At 37.8% G+C, this 21,368-nt stretch overlaps 1 protein-coding gene across 1 annotated transcript in view; it reads right to left on the bottom strand.

The window, feature by feature from the left end:
* Positions 1–17,063: 17,063 nt before the first annotated feature.
* ERC2 (ELKS/RAB6-interacting/CAST family member 2) overlaps positions 17,064–21,368 on the bottom strand; it is a 304,510-nt gene continuing 300,205 nt past the window's right edge. The window contains exons 4-5 of the mRNA XM_088831678.1: positions 18,752–18,907; positions 17,064–17,078 (exon numbers count right to left, since the gene is read on the bottom strand). Of these exons, the coding sequence (XP_088687804.1) occupies positions 17,064–17,078; positions 18,752–18,907 (171 nt within the window). The remainder of the gene's footprint in view (positions 17,079–18,751; positions 18,908–21,368) is intronic.

The following is a 21,368-nucleotide window of genomic DNA, read 5'->3' on the forward strand; positions in this document are numbered from 1 at the left end:
GGTCCTCAGAAGGATCAACAGGGAGCTAGCAAAGGTAATTACCCAAGGCAAAAAACCTAGACCTTCTCTGATACTCCACAATGGAAATGATCATTCAAGAGCATCATTCGACAGAAGAGAATTCTCACCCCCAAGAAGCAAGCATTGAGGGATCTTTTTTCTTACATTATATATTAAAAAGATACAAAAGAACATCATGTCAATGTATGGCAAAACCAACCAATATAATATTGTAAAATAATTAGCCTCCAATAAAATTTAAAAAATAAAAATAAAAAAATACATAAAATAGAAAAATAATACAAGAAACATCCATTATTCAATTCACTAAAAGGATCACTGGAATTACTCATATCCCAACCCATTTCTATTTCCTTTCCCTCTCTGGAAACAATCACCACCCTAAATTTTGTGTTCATCCTTTTCTTATTTGTCTTTCAAGCTTACCTTATTTTTCTGCACCTGTAAATTCTACACTATTCAATTTTGCATGGTTTTTAACTTTATTTGCACTGTGTTTTCTTTTTTAGCTTTTTGCTTTTTTCTACTCAATATCTTCAAGATTAAATCAAGTTTCTGTTTGTGCAATGTGTTCATTTTCATTAATGAACAAGCTTTCTCCTTGGAAGAAAAGCTATGACCAATTAAATATATTTCTCAAACTTTAAAATTTCCATTCTTATATTTTTCCATTTCTAGGTCATTTTATTTGCTTCTTTTTAAATTTCCTTGGTATTTTTATAGCCTCTTGCCCTTTAGCCATATTTTCAACTCCTTCTTTTATTTAACATATTAAACATACTTATTTCATAGCGTTTGTCTTAAAATTTCAATTTCTGAAGTCTTCCTCTTCTAGTTCTGCTGTTAATTCTTTCTACTAGCTTTTGCTTACAGTGGTTTGCTTTCTTGAAGGTTTAGTAAATTTTTTAAATTTTTACTCAAATGTTTGGAACTTTCTCTGGAGAAAAATACTGAGGCATCTTAGTTGAACATATGGTCCTTCAGAGCATTTATCTCAGCCAATACCTGGGCACTACCAACCACGGCTTCCTTTAAACTACATTCTATACTGAATTGTCTTGGATCACCTCACAGTGCACATCTGCGTAAGAGCCAGCTGTGGTTACAGATTCTCAGTGTTAGTTTTTTTCACCTTTATCTTGGCTCAAAGATTTAAAATAGGTAAATAAATGATTTTCCCCAGAGCCCTTTAGTCTAGGTGGGAGGAGAACAGAGTGGGCACTTTATTTTTACTTTACTCCTGCATTAAGAGTCTAGCTGTCTGGGATCCCAGCTTTATGTGGTAGTGGGATTCCTACTTGGCTCCTCATTTTGAGCAGGCTCAAGCTTCTGTCACTTTCCTTCAGTGTCACTGTGACTGTGAAAACTAAAGTTCAAGTTCATCTGTCTAGCAAAGCCAACAAGAAGACAAAACCAAGAATTTCCCTGGTGGTCCAGTGGTTGAGACTCCACACTCCCGATGCAGAGGGCCTGGGTTCGATCTCTGGCCAGCGAACTAGATCCTGGATGCCACAACTAAAGATCCAGAATGTCACAATAAAGATCCCATATTGTCTGCTACTGGAGCAGACAAAAGAGTTAGAAAAAGAAGAAGATAGAACCAGTGCTGTAGTTTTCACTCTAGTCCCCTGCTTTGGCTTAATCTTGGCCCTTCAGATTCTTTCTAACTTGAAAGTTGATAAGTACATTTTTTTTCATATGATTTTTTCATTTTTTAAAATTTATTTTTTAATTTTAATTGGAGGCTAATTACTTTACATTATTGTATTGGTTTTGCCATACATTGACATGAATCCACCCCGGGTGTACGTGTGTTCTTCATCTTGAACCCCCCTCCCACCTCCGTCCCCCTCCCATCCCTCTGGGTCATCCCAGTGCACCAACCCCGAGCATCCTGTATCATGCATCGGACCTGGACTGGCGATTCGTGTCACATATGATAGTATACATGTTTCAATGCCATTCTCCCAAATCATCCCATCCTCGCCCTCTCCCACAGAGTCCAAAAGACTGTTCTATACATCTGTGTCTCTTTTGCTGTCTCACATACAGGGTTATTGTTACTATCTTTCTAAATTCCATATATATGCCTTAATATACTGTATTGGTGTTTTTCTTTCTGGCTTACTTCACTTTGTATAATAGGCTCCAGTTTCATCCACCTTATTAGAACTGATTCAAATGCATTCTTTTTAATGGCTGAGTAATACTCCATGTGTATATGTACCACAGCTTTCTTATCCATTCGTCTGCTGATGGACATCTAGGTTGCTTCCATGTTCTGGCTATTATAAACAGTGCTGCGATGAACACTGGGGTACACGTGTCTCTTTCAATTCTGGTTTCTTCGGTGTGTATGCCCAGCAGAGGGATTGCTGGGTTGTTTCGCAGTTCTATTTCCCGTTTTTAAAGGAATCTCCACACTGTTCTCCATAGTGGCTGTACTAGTTTGCAGTCCCACCAACAGTGTAAGAGGATTAGGGTTAGGGTTAGGGTTAGAGTTGCTTGTATATTTTTGAGATTAATTCTTTGTCAGTTGCTTCATTTGCTATTATTTTCTCCCTCCCATTCTGAAAGCTGTCTTTTCACCTTGCTTATAGTTTCCTTCATTATGCAGAAGCTTTTAATTTTAATTAGGTCCCATTCATTTTTTTTTTTTTTGCTTTTATTTCCAATATTCTGGGAGATGGGTCATGGAGGATCCTGCTGTGATTTATGTTTTGCCTATGTTCTCCTCTAGGAGTTTTATAGTTTCTGGTCTTACATTTAGATCTTTAATCCATTTTGAGTTTATTTTTGTGTGTGGTGTTAGAAAGTGCTCTAGTTTCACTTTTTTTACAAGTGGTTGACCAGTTTTCCCAGCACCACTTGTTAAAGAGATTGTCTTTTCTCCACTGAATATTCTTGCCTCCTCTGTCAAAGATAAGGTGTTCATAGGTGCATGGATTTATCTCTGGGCTTTCTATTTTGTTCCATTGATCTATATTTCTGTTTTGTGCCAGTACCATACTCTCTTGATGACTATGGCTTTGTAGTAGAGCCTGAAGTCCGGCAGGTTGCTTCCTCCAGTTCCATTCTTCTTCCTCAAGATTGCTTTGGCTATTCGAGGTTTTTTGTATTTCCATTAAAATTGTGAAATTATTTGTTCTGCTGCTGCCGCTGCTAAGTCGCTTCAGTCGTGTCCGACTCTGTGTCCGACTCTGTGCGACCGACTGAAGCGACTTAGCAGCGGCAGCAGCAGAACAAATAATTTCACAATTTTAGTGGAAATACAAAAAACCTCGAATAGCCAAAGCAATCTTGAGAAAGAAGAATGGAACTTCTAGCTCTGTGAAAAATACCATTGGTAGCTTGATAAGGATTGCATTGAATCTACAGATTACTTTGGGTAGTATACTCATTTTCACTACACTGATTCTTCCAATCCATGAACACGGCATATTTCTCCACCTATTAGTGTCCTCTTTGATTTCTTTCACCAATGTTTTATAGTTTTCTATATATAGGTCTTCTGTTTCTTTAGGTAGATATACCTGGAAAAAGATATTCCATACAAATAGAGACCAAAAGAAAGCAGGAGTAGCAATACTTATATCAGATAAAATAGACTTTAAAATAAAGGCCGTGAAAAGAGACAAAGAAGGACACTACATAATGATCAAAGGGTCAATCCAAGAAGAAGATATAACAATTATAAATATATATGTACCCAACATAGGAGCACCGCAATATGTAAGACAATTACTAACAAGTATGAAAGGGGAAATTAACAGTAACACAATAATAGTGGTAGACTTTAATACCCAACTCACACCTACGGATAGATCAACTAAACAGAAAATTAACAAGGAAATACAAACTTTAAATGATACAATAGACCAGTTAGACCTAATTGATATCTGTAGGACATTTCACCCCAAAACAATGAATTTCACTTTTTTCTCAAGCTCACATGGAACCTTCTCCAGGATAGATCACATCCTGGGCCATAAATCTAGCCTTGGTAAATTCAAAAATTTGAAATCATTCCAAGCATCTTTTCTGACCACAATGCAGTAAGATTAGATCTCAATTACAGGAAAAAAAACTATTAAAAATTCCACCATATGGAAGCTGAACAATATACTGCTGAATAACCAACTAATCATAGAAGAAATCAAAAAAGAAATCAAAATATGCATAGAAATGAATGAAAATGAAAACACAACAACCCAAAACCTGCGGAACACTGTAAAAGCAGTGCTAAGGGGAAGGTTCACAGCAATTCAGGCAAGCCTCAAGAAACAAAAAAATAGTTAACTAAATAACCTAACTCTACACCTAAAGCAACTAGAAAAGAAAGAAATGAGGAACCCCCGGGTTAATAGAAGGAAAGAAATCTTAAAAATTAAGGCAGAAATAAATGCAAAAGAAACAAAAGAGACCACAGCAAAAATCAACAAAGCCAAAAGCTGGTTCTTTGAGAGGATAAATAAAATTGACCAACCACTAGCCAAACTCATCAAGAAACAAAGGGAGGGGAGAGAAACAAGATGGCGGAGGAATAGGATGGCGAGACCACTCTCTCCCCCACAAATTCATCAAAAGAACATTTGAACGTGGAGTAAAGTCCACAAAACAACCTCTGAATGCTGGCAGAGGACGTCAGGCACCCAGAAAAGCAGCCCATTGTCTTCGAAAGGAGGTAGGAAAAAACATAAAAGATAAAAAGCGAGACAAAAGAAGTAAGGACGGAGCTCCGTCCCGGGAAGGGAGGCTTTAAAAAGAGAGAAGTTTCCAAACACCAGGAAACACTCTCACTGGCGAATCTGTGGCGAGCCTTGGAAGCTCAGAGGGCCACATAACCCTCTTTTTTTTTTAAGATTTTTTAAAAACCCACAGATTACCCGCCAAACGGTAACTCCCAGGGGAGAAGCAGCGCAGACGCCTGCAGAAGCCATTAGCAAGCGGGGGCTGGGCAGGGAGGAGCCGGCTGAACTGCTTAGAGAGAGGACTGGGCTTGAATGCCGCGAGAACAATTTGAGAGAACTGGGGAGAGCAAAGCAGACTGTGGGATAGCTTCCCCACGAAAAGGCGGAAAGCTCTAACCTATGACTCGGCCAGCCCCGCTCACAGAATAAAGGACTGAACAGAGTGAGCCGGCTGCGGCAGTCCCATCCCCCATCCCCCGCCAAGACAGGCAGGGAGCGCAGCCAGAGCCAGAGCGGGCAACCGCGGCCCCAGAAAGGCATCTGATACAAACTGCAGACAGGCTTGTTGCTATTCAGGACTTCTTGGGCTCGGGCCGGTCAATCTCCCCCTGAGAAGGTGTGCCGGTTGTACACCCAGAAAACTGAATGGCGGGGACTGGGGCGGCAATAAGTCGCAGAGACCGCGCTCGCCAAACACCTGGTCCCCTGAGCTGCTCAGACCGGGGAAGGCACAAAACGCAGGCCCAACCAAGTCTGCGCCTTTGTGGAGTACCTGAGAACCTGAACTTGAGCCGCTCAGACCTGGGAAGTGCATACAACCCGGCGCCGGCCTCAGACAGTTCCCGGCAGAGCAATCTAAAGCCTGTGCAGTATAGACTGGGACTGCATATGTGCTGTGAGCGGGGGCAAACCCAGTGTGGCCGAGACGCTGCGAGCACTCCCCACAGACGCCAGAGATATTCGACTGCAGCGTCCCTCCCTTCCCAGAACAGGACTGAACAACTGAGCCTTAAAAAGTGTCCACCCACCCCCTAGTATCAGGGCAGAAATTAGACACTGAAGAGACCAGCAAACAGAAGCTAAAAGAGAGGGAACCACCTTGGAAATGACAGATAGAGACGTCTAGAGGCTACTCCAAGAATAAGACCAAAAACCAGAGGCAAGAGGCTTAAGGCCGAATCCTGAGAACACCAGAGAACTCCTGACTCCAGGGAACATTAATCGATAGGAGCTCATCAAACGTCTCCATACCTACACTAAAACCAAGCACCACCCAAGGGTCAACAAGTTCCAGAGCAAGACATACCACACAAATTCTCCAGTAACACAGGAAACTAGCCCTGAGCTTCAATATACAGGCTGCCCAAAGTCACTCCAAACCCACTGACATCTCATAACTCATTACTGGACACTTCATTGCACTCCAGAGAGAACAAATCCAGCTGCACCCACCAGAACACCGACACAAGCTTCCATAACCAGGGAACTTCAACAAGTCACCTGTCCAACCCCACACACAGAGAGGAAACTACATAATAAAGAGATCTCCACAAATGGCCAGAAGAGGGAAAGACCACCCCAAGCAAAGCATTATAAGCAAGATGAAGAGGCAGAGAAATACCCAGTAAGTAAAGGAACAAGATAAATGCCCACCAACACAAACAAAGAGGAAGATATAGGGAATCTACCTGATAAAGAATTTCGAATTTTGGTGGTGAAAATGATTCAAAATCTTGAAAGCAAAATGGAGTTACAGATAAATAACCTGGAGAAAAGGATTGAGAAGATGGAAGAAAGGTTTAAGAAGGACTTAGAGGAAATAAAAAAGAGTCAATATACAATGAATAATGCAATAGATGAGATCAGAAACACTCTGGAGGGAACAAACAGTAGAATAACAGAGGTAGAAGACAGGATAAGCGAGCTAGAATATAGAATTGCAGAAATAAATGAAACAGAGAGGAAAAAAGAAAAACAAATTAAAAGAAATGAGAACAATATTAGAGACCTCTGGGACAATGTTAAACGCTCCAACATTCGAATCATAGGAGTCCCAGAAGAAGAAGACAAAAAGAAAGACCATGAAAGAATACTTGAGGAGATAATAGTTGAAAACTTCCCTAAAATAGGGAAAGAAATAATCACCCAAGTCCAAGAAACCCAGAGAGTCCCCAACAGGATAAACCCAAGGCGAAATACTCCCAGACACATATTAATCAAATTAACAAAGATCAAACACAAAGAAAAAATATTAAAAGCAGCAAGGGAAAAACAGCAAATAACACACAAGGGGATTCCCATAAGGATAACAGCTGATCTTTCAACAGAAACTCTTCAGGCCAGGAGGGAATGGCAAGACATACTTAAAGTGATGAAAGAAAATAACCTACAGCCCAGACTACTGTACCCAGCAAGGATCTCATTCAAATATGAAGGAGAAATCAAAAGCTTTACAGACAAGCAAAAGCTGAGAGAATTCAGCATTACCAAACCAGCTCTCCAACAAATGCTAAAGGATCTTTTCTAGACAGGAAACACAGAAAGGGTGTATAAACTCGAACCCAAGGCAATAAAGAAAATGGCTACGGGATCGTACTTATCAATAACTACCTTAAACGTAAATGGGTTGAATGCCCCAACCAAAAGACAAAGGCTGGCTGAATGGATACAAAAACAAGACCCCCATATATGTTGTCTGCAAGAGACCCACCTCAAAACGAGGGACACATACAGACTGAAAGTGAAGGGCTGGAAAAAGATATTCCATGCAAATAGAGACCAAAAGAAAGCAGGAGTAGCAATACTCATATCAGATAAAATAGACTTTAAAACAAAGGCTGTGAAAAGAGACAAAGAAGGAAACTACATAATGATCAAAGGATCAATCCAAGATGAAGATATAACAATTATAAATATTTATGCACCCAACATAGGAGCACCGCAATATGTAAGACAATTACTAACAAGTATGAAAGGGGAAATTAACAATAATGCAATAATAGTGGGAGATTTTAATACCCCACTTACAGCTATGGATAGATCAACTAAACAGAAAATTAACAAGGAAACACAAACTTTAAATGATACAATAGACCAGTTAGACCTAATAGATATCTATAGGACATTTCACCCCAAAACAATGAATTTCACCTTTTTCTCAAGTGCACACGGAACCTTTTCCAGGATAGATCACATCCTGGGCCATAAATCTAGCCTTGGTAAATTCAAAAAAGTTGAAATCATTCCATGCATCTTTTCTGACCACAATGCAGTAAGATTAGATCTCAATTACGGGAGAAAAACTATTAAAAATGCCAACATATGGAGGCTGAACAACACGCTGCTGAATAATGAACAAATCATAGAAGAAATCAAAAGAGAAATCAAAATATGCATAGAAATGAATGAAAATGAAAACACAACAACCCAAAACCTCTGGGACACTGTAAAAGCAGTACTAAGGGGGAAGTTCATAGCAATACAGGCACACATCAAGAAACAAGAAAAAAGTCAACTAAATAACCTAACTCTACATCTAAAGCAACTAGAAAAGGAAGAAATGAAGAAGCCCAGGGTCAGTAGAAGGAAAGAAATTGTAAAAATTAGGGCAGAGATAAATGCAAAAGAAACAAAAGAGACCATAGCAAAAATCAACAAAGCCAAAAGCTGGTTCTTTGAGAAGGTAAATAAAATTGACAAACCACTAGCCAGACTTATCAAGAAACAAAGGGAGAAGAACCAAATCAATAAAATTAGAAATGAAAATGGAGAGATCACAACTGACAACACAGAAATACAAAGGATTATTAGAGAATACTATCAGCAATTATATGGCAATAAAATGAATAACCTGGAAGAAATGGACAAATTCCTAGAAAAGTTTAACTTTCCAAAACTGAACCAGAAAGAAATAGAAAATCCGAACAGACCCATCACAAGCATGGAACTAGAGGCTGTAATCAGGAATCTTCCAGCAAACAAAAGCCCAGGTCCAGACGGCTTCACAGCCGAATTCTACCAAAAATTTAGAGAAGAGCTAACACCTATTCTACTCAAACTCTTCCAGAAAATTGCTGAGGAAGGGAAACTTCCAAACTCATTCTATGAGGCCACCATCACCCTAATCCCAAAACCTGGTAAAGACCCCACAAAAAAAGAAAACTACAGGCCAATATCACTGATGAACATAGATGCAAAAATCCTTAACAAAATTCCAACAATCAGAATCCAACAACATATTAAGAAGATCATACATCATGACCAAGTGGGCTTTATCCCAGGAATGCAAGGATTCTTCAATATCTGCAAATCAATCAACGTAATACACCACATTAACAAACTGAAAAATAAAAATCATATGATTATCTCAATAGATGCAGAGAAAGCCTTTGACAAAATTCAACATCCATTTATGATAAAAAACCTCCAGAAAGTGGGAATAGAAGGGACATACCTTAACATAATAAAAGCTATATATGACAAACCCACAGCAACATTATCCTCAATGGTGAAAAACTGAAAGCATTTCCCCTAAAGTCAGGAACAAGACAAGGGTGCCCACTCTCACCACTACTATTCAACATAGTTCTGGAAGTTTTGGCCACAGCAATCAGAGCAGAAAAAGACATAAAAGGAATCCAAATTGGAAAAGAAGAAGTAAAACTTTCACTGTTCGCTGATGACATGATCCTCTACACAGAAAACCCTAGAGACTCTACCAGAAAACTACTAGAGCTAATCAATGATTACAGTAATGTTGCAGGATATAAAATCAACACACAGAAATCCCTTGCATTCCTATACACTAATAATGAGAAAATAGAAAGAGAAATTAAGGAAACTATTCCATTGACTGTTGCAACGAAAAGAATTAAATACTTAGGAATATATCTACCTAAGGAAACAAAAGACTTGTACATAGAAAACTATAAAACACTACTGAAAGCAATCAAAGAGGACACTAATAGATGGAGAAATATACCATGTTCATGGATTGGAAGAATAAATATTGTAAAAATGAGTATACTACCCAAAGTAATTTATACATTCAATGCAATCCCTATCAAGCTACCAACGATATTTTTCACAGAACTAGAACAAATAATCTCACAATTTATATGGAAATACAAAAAACCTCGAATAGCCAAAGCAATCTTGAGGAAGAAAAATGGAACTGGGGGAATTAACCTGCCGGACTTCAGGCTCTACTACAAAGCCACAGTCATCAAGACAGTATGGTACTGGCATAAAGACAGAAATATAGATCAATGGAACAAAATAGAAAGCCCAGAGATAAATCCACGCACCTATGGACAACTTATCTTTGACAAAGGAGGCAAGAATATAAAATGGAGAAAAGACAGTCTCTTTAACAAGTGGTGCTGGGAAAACTGGTCAGCCACCTGTAAAACAATGAAACTAGAATACTTCCTAACACCATACACAAAAATAAATTCAAAATGGATTAGAGAGCTAAATGTAAGACCAGAAACTATAAAACTCCTAGAGGAGAATATAGGCAAAACACTCTCCGACATAAATCACAGTGGGATCCTCCAAGACCCACCTCCCAGAATATTGGAAATAAAAGCAAAAATAAACAAATGGGACCTAATTAAAATCAAAAGCTTCTGCACAGCAAAGGAAACTATAAGTAAGGTGAAAAGACAGCCTTCAGAATGGGAGAAAATAATAGCAAATGAAGCAATGGATAAAGGATTAATCTCCAAAATATACAAGCAGCTCCTGCAGCTCAATTGCAGAAAAATAAGTGACCCAATCAAAAAATAGGCCAAAGAACTAAACAGACATTTCTCCAAAGAAGACATAAAGATGGCTAACAAACACATGAAAAAATGCTCAACATCCCTCATAATCAGAGAGATGCAAATCAAAACCACAATGAGATACCATTTCACACCAGTCAGAATGGCTGCTATCCAAAAGTCTACATGCAATAAATGCTGGAGAGGATGTGGAGAGAAAGGAACCCTCTTACACTGTTGGTGGGAATGCAAACTAGTACAGCCACTATGGAGAACAGTGTGGAGATTCCTCAAAAAACTGGAAATAGAACTGCCATATGATCCAGCAATCGCACTCCTGGGCATACACACCGAGGAAACCAGAATTGAAAGAGACACATGTACTCCAATGTTCATTGCAGCACTGTTTATAATAGCCAGGACATGGAAGCAACATAGATGTCCATCTGCAGATGAATGGATAAGAAAGCTTTGGTACATATACACAATGGAGTATTATTCAGCCATTAAAAAGAATACATTTGAATCAGTTCTAATGAGGTGGATGAAACTGGAGCCTATTATACAGAGTGAAGTAAGCCAGAAAGAAAAACACCAATACAATATACTAACGCATATATATGGAATTTAGAAAGATGCAAATGATAACCCTGTATACGAGACAGCAAAAGAGACACAGATATATAGAACAGTCTTTGGGACTCTATGGGAGAGGGTGAGGGTGGGATGATTTGGGAGAATGGCATTGAAACACGTATGTTGTCATATGTGAAATGAATCACTAGTTCAGGGTCAATGCATGTTATAGGATGCTCGGGGCTGGCATGCGGGGATGACCCAGAGGGAGGATAAAGGGAGGAGGGAGGTGGGAGGGGGGTTCAGGAGGGGGAACTTATGTAAACCCGGGGCGAATTCATGTCAATGTATGGCAAAACCAACCAATATAATATTGTAAAATAATTTGCCTCCAATAAAAAATAATTACCAAAAAAAAAAAAAAAAGAAACAAAGGGAGAAAAATCAAATCAATAAAATTAGAAATGAAAATGGAGAGATCACAACAAACAACACAGAAATACAAAGGATCATAAGAGACTACTATCAGCAATTATATGCCAATAAAATGGACAACTTGGAAGAAATAAGTACATTTTGAATTGTATGTTTTTAAACTGTATTTGATTCATCATTTGCCCCAGTAATTGAAACTAGAAGAACCAAGCTATTGATAATAACTACTGAGCATAAACAGAGTGAGATGCTTAAAAAGAAGTGAGACCTCCATCTTCAGAAATTTTCAGGGTTCAGCACTTTACTATAAAAGTTGATATAGAATCCCACTTGCAGGGTGAACCCAGACTAGATAGGCGGACATACAGGTTTCATCATACTTGCCACATCTACAGGTTTGGTAATGGCTGCCCGGAAGGCAGTCTTGAGAAGAATTCTGAGTATGCTGAAAAGTTCACTAAAAAGAACTGTGGGATATTATCAGTGCACTTTGGGTATGTGTGTCTGGGTGGCAGCACTACTCAAGTCTGTGCAATCCACGAAATACATTATTTCTTTGTAGTTTAACACATCACGAGTCTATGATTTTTAGCTAGAACAAAGTAAGTTCTCTCCCCATATCCCTCTCTTTTTCTCACACACAAGAACAGAATATAAATAAAATGAGGGGAAAGAGAAAATTATAAAATGAATTAAATCTGTTGTGATCAGCAACTACTCAAGGAATATATACTGTAATGTAATAGACATTACACTATAGAGTTGATTCAACATATGAAACAGATTCATCTGAAAATAAAACTCAAAAAACTTTCAACTCCACATGCCGAAACAATGATGATATTTATAGTAAAGAAAAAAAAGCTGATTAATGCTAACGTCTACAAATATCAGAGTAGAAACCTCATATGGGAGTGGGGTATTGAGAGAGGAATGTGAAAGAAATTAACATCAATGGAATGGTATTTAATAGGAAGGAAGACATGGCAGGTTCTACATATAGCTACTTCATTCAATAAAAATAGATTGATAATGATAAAACTATCTCAGTCTATAAATATTAAATAGGCAGTTGCTTTAAATAACTTGCAGACTATCACTGCCGTGAGGTAAATTTTAAATATTTTATGCAGACAATAACAGGAAAAAAAGTTTTTCTAAGGGGAATATAGTTGTGGGTTAAAAAAATCATATTCTTCCATAAAAATATGCCTTTGGCTTCTTTTATAGCCATAAACTCAATAAAAATGGAAAGTGATGCAATCGAACATACATGAGAACTAAGGCTGGGGAAGGTCTGTCTCCGTGACGGGAAGAAGAAAAACCAATCAGAATTACATCACATGCTTTATATGAAGTCCATGTGGACATCATGCACACTTCATCTCGTATGAAAGTTCTTCCATCACTTACATCTGTGACACAACTAACACCAATAAAACCGACTCTGCCAGTGAAAATCGCTTCTTTTTCACTGCAGATACGGCCCTCACATCTAGAAAGTGATGTACTTATTATCATGCAGTTTGGGTTATGAGGTTTGTAATCCGTCAGAGGTTAATAAGAAAATGTGTTACAAATTGAGAATAAAGGGGGAGATCTAAGACAGCAGAGTGGCATCTTTGGCAAACTCTGCAGAGGGAGTGGCTAACAGAGAAGTACTGGGGTCAGCAGATGAAAAATGTGTGAGACTAGGAACAAAGCCTTGTATACAACAGGGAATGCCATCATTCTTTCCCTAGTAGGAAAACAATTATTTATATGGTACATTCCATTCTTAAAGCCTTAACAGTGCTGCTGAAGGTAACTCATGCTTTTCATAGCCTCTTACATTCTGCCCTCACAGTTTGACTCCTCTAAACCTTGTGAGTATGGGTAGAAATTGGACTTTCCAACAGGGGAGAGCTGCACAGCTTGGGGGGTCTCCCAGAGTCTCAGTTCTCAGGGACAACATGCATGTGCCAGAGGGCTTGAAAGATGCACGTCTTTTCATCCTGACTGACTATGTTTGGTAGCCCAGGCTTTGCACAAGTTGCAATTCTAAACTCTGCCTTTAAATTTTTGAAATTCACCTTCTACTATTTCAAAAATGTTATGTCATGGCTATCTATGATATCATATTTATAAAAGCAATTTAGGTCTTCACTGCTACTTCATCTAATCACAAAGCTTGCAAGAAGCCCTACCAGTCCTAGTTATCTGCTCAGCAACAAAATGGAAGCACACGCTATTTCATGAGACTACTAAAAATACTTTCTTTCCCTCCAACCTACTGTCTTTACTCATTTTAATAATTAATCCAAGCAGCACTCACTTTGCATACCACAACATTGTTTCCATATCAAATTCTCAGCTAATGTGGAAGCTCCAATACTTTGGCCACCTGAAGCAAAGAGCTGACACATTGGAAAAGACCCTGATGCTGGGAAAGATTGAAGGTAAAAGGAGAAGAGGATGGTGGAGGATGAGATGGTTAGATAGCATCACCAACTCGATGGACATGAATTTGAGCAAACTCCAGGAGATACTGAAGGACAGGGGAGCCTGGCATGATGTAGTCCATGAGGTCACAAAGAGTCAGACACAGCTTAGTGACTGAACATCAACAGTGTCAATTTTTCATTGAAACATTTAAAATTATTTCAACACAATTCTATCTCTGAAAATGAGTCTGTATATATCACTATTAGCTGTCTTTATTATATATTTCTGGAGAAAGAAATGGCAACCCACTCCAGTATTCTTGCCTGGAGAATCCCATGGACAGAGGAGCCTAGCGGGCCACAGTCCATAGGGTTTCAAGAGTGGGACACAACTTAGCAACTAAATGACAAGAGTGATTATCTATTCGGAGCAAACAGTTACACACAGAAATTGAGATTGATTGAGATTAAACCCTGCTAATGACAAGGAATCAAATGCTGAGTTAAATGTATCACCAATGGGTCATGAAAGTACTTTTCAGCTAAAATTTTAAAAATATAAGCAAATGAGAACATAGATACTCTAGGAGCTATTTTTTAATGATTAGGTTGACTTTAAAACTTTTAAAATCTTTTTAATTAAAAAAAAAAGTAAGCTACCAAGTAACTAAGACAGAACACATTTAGACCTCTATTAAAGTAATAGATCAGTGGGCACTGCCAAGCCTGGCACCTTCGTAAACCCTGAAGATGCCTCTCCAGAAGACCTGGTAAAAGAAAGGGCACTCTGAAAATCTTTCTATATATTCATTACAAGAGCCACAGGCGGAAGTAACAATATACAGCTGCAATTTTCAGATTTAGTTTCAAAGAGTTCTAGTCCCCTCCTTGTGCAGAATTTCATAAGCATTTCTGAAATGTTCCTCTACCATGACTCTGAGTCTCTGTGTACTATTAAAACAACAGTTTCTGAAGTCAACTGTCCCTGCATTAAACTTACCATTTTCTGCTAGATGGGATCCAAAGTCACCTTATGATTTCCACTTCTACCACTGCTTCAGTAAACCAAATGAGTTTAACAATTACATTTCCATTTCCCAAGTACATTTCAGAATCTCTTGATTTTTGCAATTTAAATCTAATATTTCTTTTTTTTTTAAGTCTGTAATTTCATATAGACTGGAGTTGTTCTACTTCCTTAACTGAACAGAATTTGGGATAAAATGGTATTTTCACATATCCTTCTATGTATGCTCAGACATAGATTTGAGTTGGCAGTCTTCCCCAGACCTATCACTGTAGTTTTACCAATCTGATTACTTTGACCAAAACAAAAAACAAAACACTAACTTTAACCTTGCACAACTTGCATTATTCCAGCCAGAAATGAACTCTCCTCCTATCAAGTCTTCAGGGTGGTGTTTTGAGTACATTTCTTACTTTCCCAACTAAGTGGTAAGTATTGGGAAATGGGAAATATTTTGAGCATGCACAACTTTTAGTGCCCCTATGGGGACCACAGAGCTCAAAATCCACCATTGAAAGCTTTATCCATATAATCCCGCATATAAACAAAAGAATTCAAGAAACTCCAGTGGTGACACTAAACAGTTTCCTTGTCAATGTGTGTAAACAACTATTGCACAAATTAATTCCTCAGATATCTGTGATGTTCACAAGCAACACATTCATACAAACTATGTAGAAAAGTTACCCAAATAGGCTACAATGGACCATGAAGTACACTAGAAATCCAATTTTCAGTTCAGTTCAGTTCAGTCACTCAGTCAAGTCCCAACTATTTGTGACCCCATGGACAGTAGCACGCCGGGTTTCCCTGTCCACCACCAACTCCCGGAGCTTGCTCAAACACATGTCCATCGAGTTGGTATTGCCATCCAATCATCTCATCCTCTATCATCCCCTTCTCATCCTGCCTTCGATCTTTCCTGGAATCAGGTCTTTTCCGATGAGTCAGTTCTTCACATCAGGTGGCCAAAGTATTGGAGCTTCAGCATCAGTCCTTCCAATGAGTATTTGGGGTTGATTTCCTTTAGGAAAGTGAAAGTCGCTCAGTCATGTCTGACTCTTTGCGACCCCAAGGACTACACTGTCCATGGAATCCTCCAGGCCAGAACACTGGAGTGGGTATCCGTTCCCTTCTCCAGAGGATCTTCCCAACCCAGGGTTTGAATCCAGGTCTCCCAGGTCTCCTGCATTCCATGCAGATTTTTTACCAGCTGAGCCACCAGGGAAGTCTAATCCTTTAGGATTGACTGGTTTGATCTCCTTGCAGTCCAAGGGACTATCAAGAGTCTTCTCTAATACCACAGTTCAAAAGCATCAATTCTTCAGCACTCAGCTTTCATTACAGTCCAACTCTTACATCCATACATGACTACTGGAAAGACCATAGCTTTGACAACAAGGACTTTTGTCAGCAAGGTGATGTTTCTGCATTTTAATATGCTGTCTAGGTTTGTCATAGCTTTCCTACCAAGAAGCAAGCATCTTCTAATTTCACCTGCTGCAGTGATTTTGGAGCCTGAGAAGAAAAAAAAATCTGTCACTGCTTTCACTGTTTCCCCATCTTCACATCTATGAAGTGATGGGACCAGATGCCATAATCTTAGTTTTATGAATGTTAAGCTTTAAGCCAGCTTTTTCACTCTCCTCTTTCACCCTCATCAAGAGGCTCCTTAGTTCCTCTTCGCACTTACTAAAATTATTAACACATTTGATTATATTTCTTCAATAATAATGGATATAGTCATCGCCTATTTTTTTGAGTCAGATGCTTTAATTGCAGTATTTCGTTTAACATTTTGAGTCACTCTCTAAGTTTGCAGTGCTGCCCCCACTTCATAGATGAGGAAAGTGTGGCTGAGTGACTTAAGTCACTCCTGAAGGTCATGCAGCTATCAAGGGCAGGTCAGAAATCTGCCAGAGTCTGCTTCAGTCTTCAGCCTGCACTCTTTTCACCTAACTCCTTTTCTCTCCATGAACATCCTTCTGACTTAACCACTCTGGGAACCCTTGAAAGTAACTAACCATTAAAAGTTAAAACTAGCTCAAGGATGGATGGTGCCTCAGAAGACTGTGGGCTAATAAAGGCCATCACTTGCTTCCTGAAGACCATATACATGTTTTATTCACCGGGACACAATCTATATTGAGGGACAGGGTTTACAAATTTCAAGGCATTTTCAGTTGTACAAGTGGCTTGAACTATCTTCCACTGATATATGACAGGATAAGGTGGGGAGGAAAAGTTTGAGCCAAAACAATCATTTCCCCCAGTCTTCATGGATTCACTCAGATCTGTAAATCTGGTCTTCATTCCTAGAGTGATCTGGCCATTGTCTGCAGGCCACCCTACTACTGTGCTTGTGGCACGTCAGCTCAACTCTCCAAGGGGAAAGGACTGCAAAAAGAAACCAGAAGGGAGGACTTAGCAAGGAAACCTGCTCTGAATTTTGTGGCCATCACTAAAAGCAAGGGGTTACATTCAAATACACTGGACATTCTCCTTCTCATATCTCTACTCCTTGATGCAAATTTTTAGTCAAAATTTCAACATTAACTTACAGATGGAAGTTGACAGAAGTATAGCACGGTTTTTGTTTTTCCTAGAGAAACACATGTACACACACATACAGAGTAAACACTACATATTATTTCTCTCCTGTAATTTTGCAAATTCTCTGCAAAGACTATCCATGCATTTCACAACTGATAAAAATCATAACCATTATTTAACTTCCCACTGCTTTCTCACAGAAGCGTGCATCACTCAACTCTGCTGCATTTTATAAGGCAACAAACAGCAAAACCTGGAGTAAGAACAGGGGTACATAAGAGGAAGTGGTAGAAAAAAATAATAATTTTAATTGGTGTGGTTATTGTTTTCAAAAAGAAAATGGCTTAAATAGAGGAATAAATAAAAGTATTTCAAAGTCTCAAAAGGCTGATTGGGCTGCTCATAAATTGAATAACTCTGCATATATAAAAAGAATAGATTTTCAGGTGATTTGTCCATTTGCAACTCAAAGTTTCATTTTGAAAAATACAAGCCAAATTCTTTAAAACTAGCAATACTGATAAAAAGTAATGGAAATGATTCCTATAATATTATTTCATAAATATTCCACAGCAATAGGTAATAATAACACTCAACAACAATGTCTCACATGACTGAATGCTTTCTAGAGATCAGTCAAGGGAGTAAATATTTTAAATGCATAATCTCCTGGAATTGTCAAAGTGACCCGATGATGAAGGTATTTTTCTTTTTCTTATCAGTATTTCACGGATGAAGAAACTGAGGCTCACAGAGGTTGAATATTCAGCAAATGATAGCATTGGGGCTCAAAATCAGTTCTGTCAAATACTATATTAAAACCAAAAAATCTTCATACCATTGAAATCAGTTAAATTGGCTTCCAAGATTAACACCTTTTAAGACCATCACCTTCCAGGGATGGGCCAGAAATTTGGCAAAGATAGAAACTTTTAAAAATAGCAAACTTATGAAATCTCAGGAAATTTGGACAGCAAAGACTATTAAAAATAAATGTTAATTCCCAAGACAGAGGGACACTGAAAGAACTCATTAGAAAATCCTGAACCCCTTAGTAAGTAGAAATTCTACCAAAAGTTTTACCTGATTTTCCGGGAATCTATGCTTTTGAACTAAAAATTTTCCTCATTCTTCTTTATTGTCTATATATTTCATATATCACATAAAGCAGATTATGTGAGTATTTGGGGAAAGTATGTATATAAACCATAACTTTCCAGTCACATTAAGAATATAAAAGTTTATAACTTTGGACCATACCTTGGTTTTCATGAACTTGGAGTGACTTTTGTAAACCTCTATTTGTTTTATCTCTTCTTCACGGTCCTCAGTGTTCAAAACACCATTGGCTTTTAACATCTGGATCTCATCCTCAAGATCCCTTATGTTTCGCTCCAATGAAGCGATTTTTGTGTCCTGTTGGTAAAAAAAAAAAAAAAATAGAGAGGGAAAGAAAATTGCTTTTTAAATATTATCCAAACAATTTCAGAAAGCAATTTATTCAATGGTAATACATTAACTATGGTGTACACAGAGCCCTGAACTCAGAACAATTTACTTTTTTCACCTCTGAAGATCACTTGTGAGATTATTTTTTAAGCTCCCAATAAACAGTTTATATCAATACAAGACAGAGTGACCTAGATATGTTTGCTGCATATCTAGCAATCAAATTACTAAAGAAATAGTGATAAAAGTGATCTAAAGTTTTAAAAACAAAAATGACATTTAAGAAGACAAATTTATAATTTCAGAGATAGTTTACTAGTGAATATTTTTGAGTCTACTTGTACACACAAAAACGGTTTGTTCATGTGTGTATTTTGTGGCTAGTTTTATAAGGCATGCTTGGAATTTGACTGTGAAAGAGAAGGAAATTAAAATCTACTAATGGGGGAAAGGATTCTCATCTAAAATACAGACATAAGTAAAATTAAATAACTGAATCATGACCTAGTATGACTGACACACTAAATATTGAAAATTTATAGCAACTGGAAAGAATATATATATCACATCATGATTTACTTGGCAAGCAGACAGCTTCCTGTGTGACAAAAAAAAAAATCACGATCTTGAAGGGCATTTCTAACCTATTGATTTACAGAGTTAAAAAAAAAGCTAGAAATATAACACTCAAATGTGGGGTTAATTGAGGACAAACCATAGATAACTTTTTTAAAGAAGGAAATGACAGATTCTACACAGAAGGTAGAGTGTAATAAGAAACTGATGCACTAGAAAGAGAGGAGAGGAAAGAGGAGATGGATTATATAGGGAAAAACAGTTCCTCAACCTCAGGTATTAAACTGAAATCAGTGCTTGGAACGAAACACACTGGAAGTATGACGTCAAGTTTTCTCACTGTCACCATCTCCCTGCCATTGTATTGTGTAGATCCAAGGAGGTTATATTACATTTGCAATTGGAAGTTAATGAAAAATGAGCCACTAACTCATTTTTTTTTACCAATTCATTTTTTTAGAATCTAAGAAATTAAAGAGTCCTAAAAGTAAGGACAATGAATGGGCTATTCTATTTATCACAACTCAGAAAAAACTTTAACAATTATGTCTGTCCTGATTTTGTAGCTACCTTCTATTTTACTTTCCTATATTACATGCCCAATGGCATGTCTCATTATCATGAACATTGCCATCACTGTTAAAAGTAGAAAAACGAGAACCAGCAGCAGCAGCAGCTTACTGAGCTCCACTGTGTTCCCATACCTGGGTGCTCTAAGTGCTGAAGACACTTATTCTTAAAAAAAAAAAAAAATGCAAGAAGATGAAATCAAATGATTTTGAAATTTATAACATTATTATGGAATATAACGTTCCATTCTGTAGTATTTCATTTTCCTTTTAAAATAGTATTTATTGTATCTTTTCAGTTATAAAAGTAATATACTTGAAATTCACCAAAAAATGGAGAAAATTCCCTAAATTTCTATCATCCAGTGATAACTGGCATGTTTTTATTTATAGCCTGCAAGTCTTTTTCAACGTTAGATGCATATCTGGTAAATCTTGTATACTGCCAATTTGAGTGAGGAGAATGTTAGAGACCAAATGTCTAGGTGCCTCCAAAATTTATAAGTTGAAGTTTAATCAATCCCTGATGTGATTATATTTGGAGAGGAGGCCTTTGGGAGGTAATCAGGATTAGATGGAGTCATGAGTATGGAACCCTCATGATGGGATTAGCACCCTCATAAGAAGAAGAGAGCTTGTTTTCTCTCTCTGCCATGTGAGAACAGAGCAAAAGGGTGACTGAAAGCCAGGATTCTCACAGGAACACAACCATGCTGGCACCCTGATCTCAGACTTCCAGCCTCCAGAACTGCAAGAAAATAAATTTCTGTTTTTTAAGCCACCCAGCCTGTGGTATTTTCTTATAGCAGGCCAAGCTGATAAATGTAGGGAGTCCTTCTTAGTGATTCATTTGAATTCTAAGCTATGCTAACTCTGTAGATTTTAGCAGCAATAATGAAAAGGCTACCAAAAAAGAACTTTCACAATTTCATAAGAGTCTTTATAAATAAATGAGAGTCATCTTAAATCAACATTTTTTCTGACTATAAAATTAAGACATGCTCATTACAGAAAACTTGAAAAGTCACATAGATAACTATGATATCCACCCCAATCTCACCACCCAAATATACCCACTATTAACTATTTTATTTACCTCCCATGAAAGCCTTAAGACTATATTATTTCTTTAAAACATGAAGACATCTATTAAAACATTAATCATTAATCTATTAAAACATTAATGTACATTTCTGATCTTTACTGAGATACAAATTTTTGAGCACTTACAAATATCTAAGTACAATTTTTACAAGAATTTACCTATAAATTAAGTGTGAAAG

Source organism: Moschus berezovskii, chromosome 24 (genome assembly GCF_049115385.1).
Source record: "Moschus berezovskii isolate FMDL1 chromosome 24, NW_MosBer_1.0, whole genome shotgun sequence".
Lineage (NCBI taxonomy): Eukaryota > Metazoa > Chordata > Mammalia > Artiodactyla > Moschidae > Moschus > Moschus berezovskii.